At 34.6% G+C, this 17,505-nt stretch overlaps 2 protein-coding genes across 3 annotated transcripts in view; both read right to left on the reverse strand.

Annotated features, from left to right (window-relative positions):
* Positions 1–4,386: 4,386 nt before the first annotated feature.
* On the reverse strand, positions 4,387–9,407 carry LOC100187407 (acidic leucine-rich nuclear phosphoprotein 32 family member A). The gene is made up of 7 exons (XM_002125564.4): positions 9,108–9,407; positions 7,916–8,062; positions 7,332–7,451; positions 6,724–6,883; positions 5,707–5,939; positions 5,430–5,517; positions 4,387–4,947 (listed from the first exon to the last, which is right to left on the reverse strand). The coding sequence occupies exons 1-7, from the start codon at positions 9,171–9,173 to the stop codon at positions 4,880–4,882; spliced, it is 882 nt and encodes a 293-aa protein (XP_002125600.1). The 5' UTR covers positions 9,174–9,407; the 3' UTR covers positions 4,387–4,879.
* A 719-nt stretch (positions 9,408–10,126) lies between these two features.
* Positions 10,127–17,505, reverse strand: part of LOC100185020 (DNA-dependent protein kinase catalytic subunit) — a 29,512-nt gene continuing 22,133 nt past the window's right edge. The window contains exons 34-46 of one of the 2 annotated variants that reach the window (XM_026833893.1): positions 16,536–16,747; positions 16,377–16,467; positions 15,731–15,925; positions 15,180–15,390; positions 14,201–14,353; positions 13,564–13,679; positions 13,200–13,297; positions 12,615–12,723; positions 12,313–12,365; positions 11,926–12,127; positions 11,556–11,747; positions 10,985–11,127; positions 10,127–10,543 (exon numbers count right to left, since the gene is read on the reverse strand). In XM_026833893.1, coding sequence (XP_026689694.1) covers positions 10,342–10,543; positions 10,985–11,127; positions 11,556–11,747; positions 11,926–12,127; positions 12,313–12,365; positions 12,615–12,723; positions 13,200–13,297; positions 13,564–13,679; positions 14,201–14,353; positions 15,180–15,390; positions 15,731–15,925; positions 16,377–16,467; positions 16,536–16,747 — 1,977 coding nt within the window. In that variant the 3' untranslated portion in view covers positions 10,127–10,341. The remainder of the gene's footprint in view (positions 10,544–10,984; positions 11,128–11,555; positions 11,748–11,925; positions 12,128–12,312; positions 12,366–12,614; positions 12,724–13,199; positions 13,298–13,563; positions 13,680–14,200; positions 14,354–15,179; positions 15,391–15,730; positions 15,926–16,376; positions 16,468–16,535; positions 16,748–17,505) is intronic. The other variant, XM_018811304.2, reaches the window with a different exon arrangement.

Below are 17,505 nucleotides of genomic sequence, written 5' to 3' on the forward strand. Positions count from 1 at the left end.
GCCAGTATCAAGCTATCGAACGTAATCCTCAAGAAATATTAACATAGACAATTTCGCGAAACCGTACACATTTAAGTAGCAAGTCATTATGCCGCGTTTTAAAAACAAAGCCGATTTTAATTAAGAAGCCAAACTATGATTGCAATATATCTAGGACTGCATTTTTTCAAGCAAAACCACTTGAAAACAGGTTTTTCTTTTTTATACGTGCATGTTATAACCAGAAACAAATAAGCAGAACAAAAAATTTTACCGCAACCTGTCAAACTGTGGGAAAACGTGCGCGATATAGCTCATCAGAGCGCTAATCAAATACACAAGTGGTTGTAACGGATACCAGCCTTGTTTAACGAATAGTTGTAAAGACATAATGCACTTGTTTTTACAAATACCATTCCTAAATTTGTTCCAAATTGCAATTTTTTTAGGTTCGCGTGGCCTGAAAACGACAGTCGTTATAACACAGGTGTTTGTTTCGCACCTCGCGCGAGCTTACGAGTTACCACGAATGTAACTTTGTGGGTGATTGTTTATGCATGCTCAGTCTACTGCGCAGTAGCTATGCGGCGCATGCGCAATAATAGCGGCCGGTACAATTTCAACGGTCAGAACAAATATATCCCGACACTGAAAAAATAAAACCAGCTATGCACCAGTTCCTTCAACAAACTTCTAAACTGAAAAACTAAAACGTTAAAATTGATTTTTTTTTCTGTCTTTGGCGTATATATTTGTATATGCTCTGAGTTAGAATTTGCCTATGGCTGCAACAGAATATACAGCCGCTCAGCACAATTAACTGAAACATACGATTAACACTGGAAAAAGAAAAACGTTAAGGATCACGATGCCGGAAAGGGAACATTCTGTCTGGTGTACAATGTACAAAGTGCAGCTAATTTACACAGTTTCCATGTAACCATTTTCATAATGTAAGAAATCGGCGACCAGCATGCATGAGCATCATGCGTAAAGTCATATCGTTTTTGCTTTTATTTTATGTGGTACGAATACTTGAAACGTTAAATATGTTTTTTTAATAACGGCGACAATGACGTTATAATATAGTTATAGTAGGTTGGGGTAAGATAGGACACCTTTTTATTCTATTTTCTCGTCCCATTTATTTGACATAGTAAAGTTCGTTATATCAATATAAATAAGGCCTCATATAGGCCTAAACAAAAAATCACAAATAAAAAGCTTTGTATAAACATATACGCAGCATGTGCTGGCACAACGTTATACCTACTGGAGAACTGACGCCTGCCAATTTGTTTACTTTTACTGATATGCGAGTCGCATGCTCTGCGAGTGGAAAAACAGTTCGGTAAGTATATAGCCATGTACCGCACTACAACACATGGTCAAATATAGCACATACCAATAATGGCATTTAAATTATATTATTATACAGTATATTAACCTTTAATTTACAAACTCGGTCTCTTAATAAAAAATCAATGAGCTGAGGAAGTTAGTTTATAGTTCAAAAAGTAGAAATAAAAAAGTTTAGCGTTCGAGGATTGACGCTGCTACCATTGTAAGTATATATGTCTGTCTAAGGGCACATCACTTAAGGGTTTTCTTGCAAAACTTAATTAAGTGAGAACTGGACAAAAAGTGAAAAATTGCGAAAAACAATCTCGGGCCAAAAGGGTTAGGAAAAACTGCTCTACCCCAGTGGTTCCTTGTGGTTTCGGAAACACCAGTGTGCTGAATAAAGTACTGACGCTGTCCCACCAGCACGCGTTAAGAAATATATAGTAGGTTGGGGGAAGATGGGACACCTTTCATTCTATTTTCACATCCTATTGGGTAGCAAACAAAAAGCATTTAAATATTTATAAAACCGTATCCTCACGACTCCAATATAGACCACTGTTATTGTTTAAAACACGATCACCATATTCGGAAATTTTGTGTTAGCGGTGTCCCATCTTACCCCACCCTATAGTATTTGCTCCGTTCTGAGTATAATCAGAAACATTGCACACGAGCCTTCTCCATCTAACATATAAGACTTTTGCGTTGCTAAAATGCATGTAGGTAGATTTTGCGTACCGAAATAAAGTTAAGGAGCATAACAACGAAAAGCAACATACCAGATTATGCTGACTCGGCACTTTTTTAACTTAGTTTTCAACAGGAATGACTGATACAGCTTGTATGATGATACACCAGGTACCAAAGTCATATAAACCCGAGTAGGTCCAATTGCCCATCTCTTTCCACATTGTAGTTTTGTAGTTTTTTTGCCAAACTTAAAAAGGTTTACTTTCAATCCAATAATTTATACCTCTACTGCGAAATAATATCCCTTAGCCTTGATAGTGAAATGAACTTACACTAGTTAACGTTGTCGTCGCTTAAAAACGTTTGTTTTCATGAATTTTGACAAACCGTGATCACGCAGTAATTAGGTAATGTTATAAGGTAATATTAATCATATGATGTTAATTTAAAAATAATGTTTCAATTACGATTAATGATAATACGGTATAAGAGTAGTGCATTTAATGCGTCCCCACTTAAATGCTAATAGTTCGATTCAGTCGTGAATCGTTGTGGATACGACACGTGCCGTCGTTTCCCGCCAAACTGCCAGACAGTGTTCCCGCTATGTAAAGTGCATGAGGAAAGTAATCGTTAATTAATCGCTCATCGTGCGGTTTTAAATCTGAAAATTCAGTCTAAAAATTATAAATATATAATATGATTTCAATCAAGAGAATAAATGCTAGAATTGAAAATTGAGGTAAGTGCGGAAAAAAGTCGCCCAAAAAACAACAACAAGAACAACTGTTCGACGATAAAGGATCTATATGACCACTAACGTGCTCAATAATCGGTTCTTATCGAAAGTTTTTGTTTACTAGCTTAATAGCCAGAGGGCACAGGGTACCAGAATAGGTAATAAGAATTTCATAGAAACGTTGTTTTGGGAAACATTTGCATTAAATAAACAAACAAAAAAATAATCCTTGTTACTTGCTAATTAGGCGATTGTATGCTCTATGGTTTATAAATCTATGCTTGGTTAGAAATATTTTATAAAGTGAAATCATTTACTTAAGATTTAAGGTACATTTTGGATTAATCATTTTTTCCAAACGGGAAAGTAATCGTTAATTAAATGCTAGTTATGCAATTTTTTTTAAAAAAGATAAAAAAGCATCTATGTGAACACTTACGTGCTCACCAACTGTTTACGAAAAAGGATATATGTGGCCACTTACGTGCTCAACAAGACCAACTGTTCGACGAAAGGGGATTTATATGACCACTTCTATTCTATTCTGTATGGGTGAGGTCCGTGGGGACCTGGGATTTAGGCCAGACTTGGCCCATTACCCCAACACCCTTGTACGTCCGGAATAAGTGACGTGCTCGCGGTAGCGAAGTTCTTTGTACATGTTCCGACTCTAGTGTTCCGACCAAGTCCCATTTTCTGTGCCGTAGGACTCCATCTGCGGGTTATTTCTGCGAACTCGTTCTACGTTCCGACCAAGTCCCGTTTTCTGTCCCGATTCTTCACCCGTATATATAGGACTCCATCTGCAGACTATTTCTGCGAACTCGTTCTACGTTCCGACCAAGTCCCGTTTTCTGTCCCGATTCTTGACCCGTAGGACCCAATCTGCAGACTATTTCTGCGAACTCGTTCTCCGTTCCGACCAAGTTCCGTTTTTTGTCCCGATTCTTGACCCGTATATAAGACTCCATCTGCAGACTATTTCTGCGAACTATTTCTGCGAACTCGTACTCACAACGTCACAACCGGACGCACCACAGAATGTTTATTCTCGTCTGGGCAGCGAGTCACCACATATATGCAACTTTGTGAGTAATTGTTTTTCCTGTATATGACTGTTAATTTGGACAACCCATTAGTGACCGCTGGGTTGGAGCAATGTCCGTTAAGTGTCTTGCCCAATAAGGACACATACGCCGATCAGTGTTAGTACCGCCATCGAGCATCGAACCGGGGACACTTTGGTTCCCGATGCAGGCGCCTAAACCACTGAGCCACGGTGCCGGACCATATCACCACTTACGTGTACAAAAGGGATCTGTATGACCTACAACGTGCCCAATAAGGTATAAAAGAAGTACTTTGTATGCGAGCCGCCTACAAACTCTCAGTTTTAAACAAGCGTCAATCGTTGTGCGGATTTATCTTCAGACGTTATAAGTCCTATTTCGACAGATCGATGTAGAAGTGCAAATGGTGACCTAACCATTAAAGCGGGCGGGAACAGATTATAATGTCCCTAGTTCGATGCTCACCAAATATACCCGCATACCCATAAAATACCCACAAAAATTGCGGGTATTTTACGTGCGACGTAGTTGCATTTCGCCAGAATTCAATGTACCAGAGTAAATTTGTGGGCGCCTTCATTTATTTTCCTCAGTATTATAAAAATTGTTGACAAAATGTAAAAGAGAGACACGCTTGAACGAAGCATTGCCAACATTAGAAAGATGTAAAAAACGCAGTGTTGCCTGTCAATAAGTTTAGTGCTGCACAATGGAATGAACACATTCGGACATTTAACTATTTTCGGAACCTAATTTGTAAAAAAACTGTCGCTTTAATTTACTTTTGTTGCTTATTTCTAAACTCAAAGATTGTCTGGCGGTCGAAAAGTTGTGTCATAACAACACCAGAAGCAATGACATGAATAAGAACGAGACAACAGAAAATAAACAAGTTCTGCAACTTGTGGCGCAGTATGTGGATAAAGTGTGGCATCTACGGCTCTGGAGAATTGACAAGAAGTACATTTACATCGGGTAACGAAATTATTGTTTTTTTCGACAGGGCTTGTGGCGTAAGTTCCTTGTGTAGGAAACATGAACTAGTGAGTGGTTATCACTCATTTTCTCCTCCCTCCTCCTCCTCCTCCTCATGTTTCCTTTTTACTCCTCGGGAGCTCTCACCTAAAAGTGAGAGGAAGAGGAACATTACATCAGTAATGAGGAAAATAGGTCTTTAGGGTAAATTCTTATTGCAGAACCTTCTCATTCTTGACTTCTGCTTATTCTAAACCAACCAGAATTATTATAACCATTGTTTTCTGTTTCACATGCCTGTGCCCTCTTTCTATTCCATACATGTTAGACCCTTAACAAGGACCTCTATATAGGCCAGATTCTGCCCATTACCCAAACTTCCAGGTGCTTTTTTTTGCATTCTAAAGGTCATTCTTAAAGACATTAATATTAATGCAACTTGTGATCACCTGGTTCCTTATTTTATTTAAAGAAATATAAAAAATGATTCCATCAGTATGCTTTTCAACTTGGACAAGTAGGACAACCCATTATTGACCACTGGCTTTTAGCAATTTCGTTAAGTAAATTTCTCCTTTACCTTCTTATAAGCGATCAATAAATAAAATCCCACATTAAGAGTGACATACCTGCTCCTTGTTCCTCCTCATCAATATCATCATCTTCTTCTTCCTCCTCTTCTTCCTCCCCATCATAATCCCCATCATCATCTTCATCCTGGAGATTACCAAGATCGGATTAAATAAAACATATTTTTTTTGTGTCAAATTAAATAAATAAAAAAAAAATGTGTGAAAAATAAATGAAAAAAAATTTAAATTTTAAAATAAACAAAAAAGTTAAATTAATGAGATATTTCTCCAAGTTTATATTAAATAACTGTTAACACAGCCAAGTTCAACTTACTTCAATATCATCACCATCTAGGTAAGCGAGACCAACTTCCTCTTCTTCTTCATCCGATCCCGCATCACTTTCATCCTCCACAGAATTCCTTGAATCCTCGTTAACAGGAACCCCATCTTCTTCATCATCATCTTCCTCTCCATCTTCCTGATCCTCGTCATCTTCATCGTCCTCTTCCTCCCCATTTTCAACATGGTTCCCGTCGATTCCGTTTTCTTCTTCATCACCCGAACCTGAATTTAAAACAAATAAAAATTTGATAAAATATTTTTTTTATTTTTGATGACTGACAATTTGGACAACCCATAGGGGATTACTGCGATGGAGTTGGTAATGTTAAGTGTCTTGCCAACGAACACAAGGGCACACTAAGGTGGCATTGTTTAGGTTTATACATGGTTTTCTCCACCCCAGAGGTGATGTACCTACTATGAGGTAGGATATGTAGTGGTTTCATTGTCATGTATATGTATATGTAACTTACTTTTATCCTCGCGTGGCCGGGAAACGATAGTCTTTATAACACGGGTGTTTATACACCTCAATGGTAGCAGCGCCTAACAGGCAGGCGCGCTAACCACTTTGCCACAGCGAGATACATCACTTTACAGTTTAACAGCAAACTTCAAGAACTAAATGAGGTGGAAATCCTCACTGAGACCCCAATGTACAGTGAACTAAAACATAGCAGCCAGTACAAGCTTTAACTGGCATTCCAATAAAAAATAAAAATTTGTATGTGAATAGAAATTCCCATGTGTGATATAAAGGTACCACCAAGAATCAAACAACAAAACAGCTTCTGAAGTGAAAAAAGTGTGCCAAAACCGCAAATTCAACTGTTAAGAGTAAAAACTGTTATTCTTCAGTAGTTTAGAAACTAGAAACGATCAAAGTTTTTTCTTTGAAAATCCCAAGCATTGTCGCATTTTAGTGGTACCTTTAGATAAAATTTAGGCATCCATATTCAATTTTCGTTAATACGTCCCTTAAAATAAACAGAGATTCCAATCCTACCTTCTTCATCATCAGAATCAACAGCTTCTGTGTCGTTCGCATCAAAACCATCCAAATATTTCAAGTTCGGCAGAAGTGCAAAGACATTTTCTCTGTAGCGAGGAAACTTAGTAACTTCACAGTTAAAGAGATCCAGTAAAGTCAGCAGTGGAAGCTCAGACTGAAGATAAATAAACAAGGTTAACTTAATATTGTTGGTGGCTTTTGTAGAAGGAATGTTGAAACAAGTTTAAACTGGTGTTTTTAAGTTCATGGAGATATTATATGCATTTTTGATATGAGAAGAAAAATTTGTAAATTTTCACTTTTGTGTTAAAAACTCCAACTTTAGAATCACTTATATATATATATATATATATATAATAAAAGTAACAAAGAAAAATAAAGACACTCTTTGCTAAAAAGATAAAAATAGGATTTTTAACTGTATGTTGTAAAACATACTCAGGTCTCGTTTTTAATTTAACCAAATTGTGATTGAGTTTTAAACTGTGTTGGAAAATTGGTAAAAATGTGGAAAACAGATATCCAAGTGTAATGATTAAATTGACCAGAGTGAGTTGCACAATCCAGTGGAATATCAAGTTGCAAAAGTGAAGAATACATACCAGTGGTTGGAGTGCCTCAATTGTCTTTATTTTGTTCCCGCTAAGGTTTAAATGTGTAAGAGATGTGCAACCTTTGAGACAGGCAAGAGATCCAGAAATACGATTGTCGCTTAATTCCAACTGTTTTAAAGATATATAAAATAGTTAAGATTAGATACTCAAGTGTCTAGTAAACAAAGTTTAAAGTGAAACAAAGATTGTTTTTATACATGAAAATTACATTGTGCTCAAATAAACCTATTTAATTAATGAAACCTTACACAAAAGAGTTAAACTAAATACAATAACTAAAACTAAATAACAATATATAATGGCTTTCATAACAGCGGTGTTCAACTTTTTAGAGGTGGTATGCCTTTTAACCTGGTTTGTAAGTAGTCTAGGCAAACATTACAGAATATATTTCTTTGTTTGTTATTTGATTTGATTGAACTGTGTATACACCAGTGCATTAAATAAATTAAAAAAACAAATCTTAAAGTGTTTGGTTTAGTTTAAATTAATAATTAAATTGGTAGGGAAGAAAATGAGTTACAAACATTTAAATTAGTGTTTTTTTTTCTGATAAAGTTTAGTAAAAGGACCTTCTTTAAAGCAGGTAAAGCTGGGAATCCTTTTAATGAAGTTATGCCAGTGTTTATCATGGAAAGTTTTTTTAAGGATGTGAATTCATCTGTCAGTCCTTCTGGTTCACCAGCGCTGCGACAATTATCCAAAATCAAATCTTCAATCTAAAAATAAGCAAAAATAATAATAATAACTGTTATATATATATATATATGTAATGTTGTTTAGGCCTGCATTAAACGAAGCAGTGCAGACGTGTTGTTCTTGGCTTATGCTAAGAAGGAAATCGTGTACTTTTTCATTTTGGAACAATGCTAGACGCAATCACATAGCAGGGAGTACGTTACAGCGCTATACTAGCAAAGTGGCAGGCGCTTTCCTTTCTCGCTGTCACGTGACGACTACGAACAATATCGAAGTCAGGCGGAACAAGACTGCGCGCGTGAAGCAGCCGTGACGTCACACGGGCAGCACTAGAAAAACATCAGTCATTGAAAATCAATGCCTCCGTTCTTATAAACGTAAAATACGCTTCAATATATAACGCGATACAAAATATAACGATTCGTGGACGTGTATTTAGGTTGGTGTATACAACAGGCCCTGTTTTTCGTTCAAAAACAGTTACCGTTAAGTACAACACCTCGCGTGTGGTTTACTTAGAAGCGAAGACAATTAACGTAGTAGGACGATCAAAATAAAGAACTTTCTATACCCTCGGATCAATACAGCGTTTAACATTTCTGCATTAAACTACTACCTGTCAATAATATAACTTAAACGCCGATGGAAAGGGTAATTGGAAAAATAAATAACTCGCTGATAATACGCACCATTTTTTAAAGCGTGGTAAAAAATGTTAACAAGACATAAACGCAATATGTTCAAATTAATCAAATATTACAAAACGGTGTCCAAACAAAACCGATCATGATAAAAAAACAGGTACACAAAAACACGCGCCGCTTTTACAAAGTACATAAGTTCAAAGCGGTAATGTGTAATAACAAAACAATTTCGATGCGTAAACTGTCACGCATATGCCACAAAATCAAAATATAACGGCTTGCCACAGTTTAAATGCAGAGAGTTTGAACACAATTTTCGGACAAAATTACTTATTAAATGTTTAAATAACATGTATTTTAAACTATTCAAATAAAATTATTTTTGTAGTACACGATTTTCGCCTTAAAATTGTAATCTTACCTGCTCTGGCTGTCTGCCTCGGCTTTCTAACTGTATTCTTTTTAACATTTCCCCAGCAGATGACATATAACACTCACAAGTTCAATGCAGGTCAAGTTCCAGCTGAATTGACCGCAAATTAAGCTTGATATGAAGACGATTTCTAATCAACCGACTAGGTACCAAATCTACCACGCGCAGTGCAAAAACTACATTCGTTCATCGACAGTGCCTGTGCGCATGTACAACGTATTGTGTGTGCCGTAACAAAGACGCGCGCTAGCACACTCAGAACTAGAGGGATTGCGCGTGCGGAGAAGGCGGGGAGACCAATCAAATCGACGGACCAGAACACGTGACTAAAGCAGTGCCCGTTCGAGCATAAGAAGCCATAGCCAGTTACCTGGGCATTCACAAATCGTATAGTGCCTGTAAACAGCATTTGTAAACACGAGTTTACAGGATTTTAACTTCCCCATAACCTGTAAATTAACCAGCAACATGATTTCTGCATACAGTAGACGTGGATATACATTTAAGTTTGCTAAATTTATATAAAAATGTGACTGACCAAGGAGCACCCTGTAAACTTTCATTACTTTAATTGTCACACATCTTCCCACTTTCTGACCTCTTAACTTAATTATTCACCTGTTCCTGCTATATAACCATGTTACACATAAAGTTTTACTGAAATTTGTAAATCTATGCCATTTCTTTATTTTGAACTGTTAAATAAAATAACATTCCTGCATTTGATCTTTAAAACGTTACTGCAACATAACTCCATGTTACTATTTGCAAAACTTTTTTGTTTGTCTTGCTTGTCACTTAAGGCAATAGTTAGTAAGCCCATAGTCGCATTGTTAATTCCTTGAGCATTTACTCTAGTATGTAGACCCTCACAAGATTTTATCCGGTTAAGATTACAGGTATTTTCTGATCAGTTTAATAGCCAATCCTACCTGTGTTTTCACTAAGATAACTACATTTTATCCCAAGCAACCAAATTTGTTTTACACAAAAATACACACAACAGCTTGCAAAATATTGGTCATGTTTGTATAAAACGAAACTAATACAAGGCCATTAAAACCAACCTTGAAGTTTGGATGAGTTAGTTATTGAAATAATAACTATACCACTAACAGTTAAAGACTAGTAGAGCAAATGTGATCCAAAATTTACTTAAAAAATGTATTTTGTCTATACAAATGTGAACTCATAGGATGTTTGAAATATCCAAAATTTCTATTTAAATCCAAGGCTTCCACCCAACCCACATTCGACCAAGCACATTGGGATCGGTTGCCAAATCCAATAAACAGTCTGTTTGCTCTGAGACACTAAGTCCCGATTTTGGCATTAGAAATCTTATATTTTTAGTGTCCCCAGATGCAATGCAGCAGTACGACTTCTTAAACTTTGTTATTGTGCTGTTGTGGTTCAATTCATCACTGAAAAAATAAACACAAATAAGTATAGTTTTGTAAATTTACCAATACTTGATATTAAATGGTGTGTTATTGTTGTAAAATTTTACATGGACATCATATTAGTTCAACATAAAATGATAGATAGCTCATTTGAATAGCTTATTTTTTTTATTTATCTCTTTAGATACAGAAGATCAAGTTAGTTAATACATCGACAAAGAGAAAGGAATTAGCAACAAAATGACAGTGTTATATAATTGCTGCAGGTAAAAACTACTTGAACAAAAGTGCCAGATAATGTGTGGCTGTTAAACCCACATTACAATACAAGTTAAGACATATTAAGTTGTATTCAATAAAAACAGATGTAAATAATGGCATATCTTATATATAAAAGTCATGCCAGATGCAAACCAGGTACCTGAAACACATGTCAGATCTAACCAGATTAAATAAACCCACCATGTTATGGATGAAGGATTTTCGCCTTCAAGTTTCTTTTTGGTGAGTGCCATTTTCCTCCTGGCATACCAAACTCTATCGGATGACTCTACATCACTATCTGAGTACCTTTGGTCCTGATCACGACTTCGTTTTCCAAATTTCTGAAGATTTTTTGAAAAAGTGTATACAGCTAGTGTGATGTGATGGAAACCATAAATTTTACAAATTAAAAAGCAATATAAAAGCATTTTATGTATTTCAGTTTAATATCAAATCCTATACCACTGATAAAACAAGATTTTAGAAATACTAGACTGCATATGTGTGTATAAAACAAAACCTTGCTGCATTTACTTTCCTAATATAAAAGGGCATACCAATGAAAAAAAGTATGTAGATGGAGTCATACATTTACTTAAATAAGGTCTAACTCTAAAGGTACCAGAAAAGTTAAATAAAAAATGATATCAAATTTAGGCATCTTTATCTATATACAAATATGCATTTTCGTGGACTGCCTTTTTAAGAGTTCCAAATTAGGAAATAAATAATAATATGTTGGACAAATAGAAAATAAAATTTATCGTACTGCCCAATCCACAGAAGGATCTTTTACAAAAACATCCAACAGCGGTAGAATTGTATCCGTACGAGATCTGAGAGCAGATAAGCATCGAACCATAACATGGCGAAGTTCGCCATGAATGGCTGAATGTGGTGACAGCAGGTTGATGATCTGGTTTGTTAAACGGAATGGAACCAATTCTGGCACAGGAAGAACCTGGGTATACAATTTTAAGTTTGAATCTTTACTCGTCGTATGTCATGATTCGGTATATAGATTAATATCTGAAGAATAAAAATTGACTTTTTTTTATAAGAAGTAAAGGCTTTTGACCTAAGATGACTTTAAAAAAAGAATAAATAAAAAGCATAAAACAAAACTAGAAACAAATCACCTCTGTTGCCGAACCAAAGGCGTGACCAAAATCGATGCCAACAACTTCTCCAGTTGTCAATGACAGCATGAAGTTAGAAGTGTGACGATCGCCGATCCCAAGTAACCAATGAGTGACGCACATGACAGCGTATGAGGATGTAAAACGTTTGCGCAGAGCAACAAATGACTCTGGATTTGCACATAACCTTATGTAGGCTTGCCTGAATTAAAAAATGGGATGAATAAAGTAAAATGTTTATGTAAATGAGAAATAACCATGTAACTGCAAACTAAAAAAACATATATATTTTTTAGTCTTCGAAAAAGATAAAAATTCAAATAAATTATGCTAACGAAAACAAATGCGCACCAGCAGACGCATATGATTTTGAAAATATTTACAAACCTGAATAAGTCCCATGGCAACATATTTTCAGCTCTCTTAAATTTCTCCACTACCTACATAACATACATTTTATTTATCTCTTCAAATAAAGTAGAAAATACCAAATTTATCAAAACAGCAAAGGAACTTAATAAAAACAACAGTGTAAAGGACGCTAAAAGTAATTAGCTCAAAGGGTCAAATAAAAGGTAGTCTGCTAAACCTACAGTTTTATTATTTATTTAATACATAACATAAATTTGTTTATAGAAGGTAATTAGCAACAAAACGAGATTTGTTAAAACACGCTACTGGTATAAAACCTGTGCATAGCTCCCGCGCTGCATTAACACTCCATATGTTTCGCAAGGAGGTTTTTGAACCATATTCTTTGGAATCCAAGTTCTTGCTGGTTCAGTAATACAAGAATTGCTGAAAAATAGTTACCCTTAACATTGTATGCATTTAAATCTGTAACAGAGCTATCTGTAAGAAATATTTTAATGCGCAGAATCAGATAGTTAAACATATACTTTAAAAAAATCCTTTTAGGAAAAATAACTTTTTAGAAGTCAAAATTCACAATTGTTTGTAATAGCATTGTCATTCTGTTCAACACTATTCAAAGTATTTTTGACATATGTTTTCTTCACACAGAGATTTTGGAATAGTGGTCACACACGGTGAATGAAGTAACCATAGACTAGGTATAGTTGGCACGATTTTAAGAAAAGTGCATAAACAAAATCTTGATGGCTTTAAAGAAAATTTGTAATCCACAGAGAGCATCATATACTGGTATATACACTTTTTCGAATAGCCGAAAGCAGAACACACACATATATATATACATTTATACAACTATTTAATCACACCATTGCACAGCGATAGAGACATGTTAACATTACCAGTTCATTCTTTTTGCTTGTTGTGAAATAAATTCAATGTAAGGAACCACATTGTCCACCCATTCAATCATTCCAACCTTTGAACTTATTGGGATAACCTAAAATACAATAATAGATAAATTAAAAAAAAGTAATAGATAAATTTGAATACAATAATAAATTTATCTTAATAAACTTATGTGTGAGTTTGCTTCTTTAAAGATGCACTTGTAAAATTATAAAAAAATATAAAGTAATTTTTCAAACAAATTTTAAAATAAATTCATAAACTAATAAAAAACGACCAAGGACATTTTTATCACCATTGATAGCAGCATTAAGCCTTGAACTCTCTACCTTCTGGTTTAGTTGCCATCCAGCTTACCTGGTATGTTCTCATTGATAAGTTTCTCTTCCTACACCCCATGTCTGACTCTAACAACTGGTTAAAAATGACAAATATTTGTTGGATACGTTGGTCCTGACGTAAATCCTCACCACCTGCATAGAAATAACACAAAACACTTAAACATGGATATAATATGCTTTAAATAATATATAACACATTACTAATAATGGCAGCTTTTGTTTCTTCGATTACAATAGCAAAAAAAACTTGTGTATTAGTGTATTTACAAAGAAAAAAAGTGTATTTACGATATAAAAAAGTGTATTTACGATATAAAAAGTGTATTTACGATACAAAAAAGTGTTTTACGATATAAAAAAGTGTATTTACGATATAAAAAGTGTATTTACGATATAAAAAAAGTGTATTTACGATATAAAAAAAAATTATTTATGATATAAAAAGTGTATTTACAACATTTTATCCCCTTGGTTTAATGTTAGTCACCAAATATATTTTAATGACGAGATAAAAACCCTTAGGAGGCTTAGGTTGAATGAAGCTGTTTAAAAGGCAACATCAGTCAGATTCAGCAATAAAACTGCCTAAATAACAAACAAAAACCTTATAATATACATAACTCCTAACTCGAATGATGTGATCGTGTTTTTACCTTTAATCAAAAATCCAAAATCTTTTTCATTTGATCCACGCATAATAATCTTGCATGGTTTACGAATTGATGTCATCATCGTGACCCTATCATCAAATCCCGTGATTGTTGCGTGATACTCCAGGAGTGGACGACTTTTTCCATCATACTGGCCTAAAAGTCATCAGGATAAAAGTAATTTACTGCAAAGCAGTGGTTACATAACATATTAGAAAATTTATTTTGCGATATCTTTTTAAAAACAGTAACGAAAAAAAGATTAAATAAAACAAGACAAAAAATTTTTTAGAATGTTAAAAATTTTTAGGATGAAAGTTATTTACTGCAACGCAGTGGTTACATAACATCTTATGAAATTTATATTGCTTTATCTTTTTGAAAACAGTAACGAAGATCAGATTAATTAAAACAAGTCAGTTGTTAAAAATTTTTAGGATGAAAGTGATTTCCTGCAATGCAGTGGTTACATAAAATATTATGAAGTTAATTTTGCGATATCTTTTTGAGAACAGTAAAGAAGATCAGATTATTAAAAAACAGGATAGTTGGTAAAAGTAGTTTATTAAAGCTCGTCTTAAAAATGATGCTTTTACCATTGAGGGCATGTGTTTCATTGGGCAAATTTGTCAGCCATACAAAGAAAAACTATCCAACAAAGTTGCATATATGATAATGGGTATGAGGTATGTAAACCCACCTCATATGGTTCAGAATACAAAACCAATGTTATAAATCTAAGTTTGGCACCTCAAAAGAATAAATAAGCAATGATAAATGAATACTTGTTACTTATTTAACATTTATCTTCATGTATATCATGTTTCACACCCCTTGTGCCCACTTCCGAGTTACCAGTTATGTAAATTTATTGGTATTTATTTTTATTATTTATTTTTCAATTTAGTTTACTTCTTAGCTATAGACAAGCCGCTAAGTACCGTGTGATATCGCCAGCTAACGATCAAAGTAGTTTTTGTACCTGGAACCTCAAGTTCTTTGCTGCTCCTCTGTAAAGATTGAAACTTAGCCAACCATGGACTGTAATCATTAAGAGAAGATGTTCCAAGGGTAAACTTTTCAATATCCGAATAAAGATTGTTGATCTCACCCCTGCATTGTTTTAAATTCATCCTTGACAGTTTGTCACCAGTTTGTCCGCCAAATGTTCTCTCAACCTTTGCCTTGTAGTTCTGAAAATTGTGTTAAAGCGATTTAAAATAATATTGGTTTTTTTCTTTTTTTTTGTCTTTTCTTCGATTCAATAGAAAAGATGACATTTTTTTCTATGATTATGGTAGTAAAGATAAAAGAATAGTTAAAACGAAAACACGGAGTATAGCCACAAAACGACTGTCACAAAACACTCTATTAGTTAGAATAATTGGAAAATAAAAAAATGAGTGACTGTTATTATATCTTAACTGTGGTAGAATTGTTTAAGTGAATGCTTTCCAACAAAGTATGAGAATAAGAAGCTCTGAATATAAAAATATAAAGAAACCAAAAATATAGTATGAGAAATCTATAAACCTTAGAAAATTTTGTCCATATTAAGCCAACTGAATCAGAGGTTGGAGAATCTCCATAAAGTGATGATTCTTCTGAAGCAGCAGGGGGAATACACTGGAAGAAATCGTTAAACATGTTTTGATAATTTTCCACAATATGTTTCATGCGGCTTGTCTCTTTTGAACAAAACAAGTTGGTAAAGTCTTCTTTCCAATCCTGAAATAAAAAGAAAATTAATGAATTTAATTTGCCTTATCCTCGCATGGCCGAAAAACGACAACCGTTATAACACGGGTGTTCTTTTCATACATCTTGTTCCAGCTTACGAGTTACCATGTATGTTACTTTGTGGATGTTTTATTATCTAGATTTTTTCATTTTTTATGTATGGTTGATAATTTGGACAGCTCATTAGTGACGACTGGGTTGTAGCAATTGTTGTTAAATGCCAAGGACACATACACCCTCAATGGTAGCAGCGACGAGGCTTGAAACCACCACCTCTGGATTACAGGCAGGCTTGCTTACCACTTTGTCGGACATATTCCAACATGGCAGATCAACAACCTTTGTTATAACTTGGCAGTCTGTTTTACACACCTCGTGCCCGCCTATAAGTTACCACATACGTAACTGTGTATATGAATACAAAAAAATTTTCTCTTACTTTAAACGCAATACTAGGATGACATATTCGTCTCAATTGTCGCACAAATTCATCAGCCAGTGGAACTTCTTGCTTCAGGTGATGTTTTACTCTTTAAAAAAAATAAAAAGTTAATCTATAAAAAAAAAACAAAAAAAAAATAAAAAAAAAATTGCTTACTTTTTTACGAATTGTTTATTTTTCTTCCCAGCTTCATTTTCTTCAAATTTATATCCTTCAAATGCAGCTTTGAATGGGAAAACAATCGCTTGTGGATAATCCCGCATAACTAGAGTAAGTATTGGTTGAACGGCAGGTGCTACATCTCTGTCCAACAATGCTACTAGATGACCCAACCAACTTAACACCATCCAACTTGGTAAAGTAGATGACTAAATCAAAAAAAAATAATCAAGATTTTAAAAATAACAGTCATCAGCAGTTTTTGGCAAATATTGAAAAATAACAAAATAGATCAAACAGTTAAAAAAGTGCATCAATGATTTACATAACATAGTATGATTTGTGTATGAATTGCAATAAAACTGTGGACAATATAAAAAATCAATTTATTTAACTTCACACACTTGGTGCTTGCTTCCGAGTTTCCACATATGTAACTATTTAGGTGTTTTTGGGAAAAGATATAATAAGTTTTTTTTATGTATGGCTGATAATTTGGACGACCCATTAGTGACCACTTGGTTGGAGCAATTGCCGTTAAGTGTCTTGCCAAGGACACATACGCCCACAATGGTAGCAGCAAAAAGCTTTGAACCTCTAGGTTGGAGGCAGGCGCGCTAACCAACTGTGCTACAGCGCTGTTTTTTTACTACAATATAAGTACATGCCAAAATAAGACACTTTACCTCCTGTATAAAAGAATCCAAAATATTTCCTTTAAAATCCTGAACGAGTTGCAGCAACCGAGGGAAACTCCAACTTGCTTTAGAAAGGTCCCCGGATTGGATTCTCATGGCTCGTAACACATAAGTTGTCATGGTAACAGCATATTCAACTTTTACTGACTTTGAAGTTGGTGAGAGTAAACCTTCAGCTGCGTACGATATAAGAAGTTAGTAGACACCACACTTGTAACGTATCATTACTACTAATATATTTTGCATGATAAGCAACTATAGAATTATTA

Source organism: Ciona intestinalis, chromosome 3 (genome assembly GCF_000224145.3).
Source record: "Ciona intestinalis chromosome 3, KH, whole genome shotgun sequence".
NCBI classification, from domain to species: domain Eukaryota; kingdom Metazoa; phylum Chordata; class Ascidiacea; order Phlebobranchia; family Cionidae; genus Ciona; species Ciona intestinalis.

Excerpts from the sequence above, each read along its gene's own strand:
- LOC100187407 (XM_002125564.4), bottom strand. The coding sequence starts at position 9,173 with ATGTCATCTGCTGGGGAAATGTTAAAAAGAATACAGTTAGAAAGCCGA. Across the intron at positions 5,940-6,723 it reads TGATTCTGATGATGAAGAAG|GTTCGGGTGATGAAGAAGAA; the intron begins GTAGGATTGGAA and ends TTTTAAATTCAG. Across the intron at positions 5,518-5,706 it reads TAGATGGTGATGATATTGAA|GATGAAGATGATGATGGGGA; the intron begins GTAAGTTGAACT and ends GGTAATCTCCAG.